At 40.0% G+C, this 2220-nt stretch overlaps 2 protein-coding genes across 2 annotated transcripts; one reads left to right on the top strand and one right to left on the bottom strand.

Moving 5' to 3' along the window:
- Positions 1–236: 236 nt before the first annotated feature.
- LOC134256675 (histone H2B-like) lies at positions 237–757 on the bottom strand. Its single transcript, XM_062739357.1, has one exon. The coding sequence runs from the start codon at positions 654–656 to the stop codon at positions 285–287; it is 372 nt and encodes a 123-aa protein (XP_062595341.1). The 5' UTR covers positions 657–757; the 3' UTR covers positions 237–284.
- Positions 749–1442, top strand: LOC134256674 (histone H2A). Its single transcript, XM_062739356.1, has one exon. The coding sequence runs from the start codon at positions 939–941 to the stop codon at positions 1317–1319; it is 381 nt and encodes a 126-aa protein (XP_062595340.1). The 5' UTR covers positions 749–938; the 3' UTR covers positions 1320–1442.
- The last annotated feature ends 778 nt before the right edge of the window (positions 1443–2220 follow it).

Here is a 2220-nt window from a genome sequence, read left to right as displayed (position 1 = left end):
ACATTGCCGTATGCAAATTTGCCATTTAAATGAAACATTTCAAGTAAAGGTTATCTAATACTAATTAAAAAAATAAAACACTTCTAGATTCCCAATGTTTCTGGGTTTCCTGATAACAGCACAGAATTTGCACTCTTAAGAATAAAATCTAATACATTAAAAATATAATACATTTCTGTAAACAACCATATTGTTTCTCAACACTGTAGAGAAGGAATCTTTTCGAAAAATTTGTGTGGCCCTGATAAGGGCCGTTTTGTTTGAGTGGACTGCAAGTGTGCAGTTTATTTACTGCTTGTGTACTTGGTGACGGCCTTGGTTCCCTCAGATACAGCGTGCTTGGCCAATTCTCCGGGTAGAAGGAGACGGACAGCTGTCTGGACCTCTCTGCTGGTGATGGTAGATCGCTTGTTGTAGTGAGCCAGACGGGAGGCCTCTGCAGCGATTCTTTCAAAGATGTCATTGACGAAAGAGTTCATAATGCTCATGGCCTTGCTGGAAACACCGGTGTCTGGGTGGACCTGTTTTAGCACCTTGTAGATGTAAATGGCGTAGGATTCCCTCCTCTTCCTGCGCTTTTTCTTATCCCCAGTTCTCTGGGTCTTGGCCTTGGTGACTGCTTTCTTAGCTCCTTTAGATCCGACTTTGGGTGGCATGTTTACAGGTTAGAATAAATCAACCGAAAACTATGAGTCTCAATATTCGCCTCGCGGCTTATATATCACGACAGCGGATAACCGTGGCTAAGTGCTTTACGGACCCTCGAGAAAACATCTATTCTTCGGCGAGCGACAAAGTGTGTAAAATACGATTGCGATGATTGGCTGGACAGTTCAATCCGCCTGCGTGTTTAAATAGGGTGGCGAAGGGTGTTTAGAGTTATTCGTTGATTTGAAATTTTGAGCTTGAACTACTCTTAATACTAAAACAGATCAAAGATGTCAGGACGTGGTAAAGGAGGCAAAGTGAAGGGAAAGGCCAAGAGCCGATCATCCCGTGCGGGACTGCAGTTTCCCGTGGGTCGTATCCACCGTCTGTTGAGGAAGGGCAACTACGCCGAGAGAGTGGGAGCCGGCGCCCCTGTGTATCTGGCCGCCGTTCTTGAATACTTGGCCGCCGAAGTCTTGGAGCTGGCAGGCAACGCCGCCCGCGACAACAAAAAGACCAGAATCATCCCCCGTCATCTGCAGCTGGCCATCCGCAACGACGAGGAATTGAACAAACTCCTGTCCGGCGTGACCATCGCCCAGGGTGGTGTCCTGCCCAACATCCAGGCCGTGCTGCTCCCCAAGAAGACCCAGAAGTCAGCCAGCAAGTAAAAAGTCTGTGTACGACTTGTATATACCAAACGGCCGTTTTCACGGCCACCCAATTTTTTCGAAAAGATGCCTCTAAGATCAGACGCCAAGAAACGAAACTTGAATAATTTTATTATAATAGTAAACACACAATACATGCCATCACATAATGGAATTAAAATTCTATATATGAGTTTAATCTCATGAATGGACTACTATTGTTTAAGAAAATACACTTTACATACAAACGAGAAGAACTTCTGATAATTGCCCACAATTCTATGAAGTTCCCTATCCTAATAAGTACACAGTTTAACAGGTGTACTTCAATTTTACATCATTACATCAATCTTGCCCTTGAAAAATAATTGAAATTGTCCAGTGTAATTTTTAAATAATTGGGCAAAATTATCAAGTGCCCTTTCCCTAATTCTTAAAACAAAGATAAAATGGGGTCACAGTTGAATATTTAACGTCGGCATAAATGAGTTTTGAATTTCTCAAATTAAATACAAATTAATCAATGTTTATACGTTTGTGTATATAAATACATGTATTTAGAGTAACATGTAAATCTTTCAGAATTATTGAACAATAGAGAGAAAAGACGTCCATCCTCCGCATAAACTAAATCAGACGCACACGTATATCTACCAAATGTGAATTTTGTTTAATAATAGTAACAATTATAAAAATAAATAAAAGTGATAAAAATCTTTTCTGACTACACTATAATTTGGACCGATATACCCCAGGTGAAAAGAAAAAAAAAATCGTGTCATATATTTTGCTGCTTTCTAAATATATTGTCTTTGTGTTTTTTTTAAGGCCAAAATGATTATTAAATAAAATGATATTAAACAAAACAAGACATTTGCATGCATGTATGCATGCTGGAAGTTATAGAATATCATCTGCTCAC

The sequence above is a fragment of the Saccostrea cucullata genome, unplaced genomic scaffold, assembly GCF_032062105.1.
Source record: "Saccostrea cucullata isolate Sc308-1 unplaced genomic scaffold, CSIRO_AGI_Scuc_v1 ctg23767, whole genome shotgun sequence".
In the NCBI taxonomy this organism is placed as follows: domain Eukaryota; kingdom Metazoa; phylum Mollusca; class Bivalvia; order Ostreida; family Ostreidae; genus Saccostrea; species Saccostrea cuccullata.
Note: the sequence above shows the minus strand (reverse complement) of the source record. Positions and strands in the feature narration are given on the sequence as shown.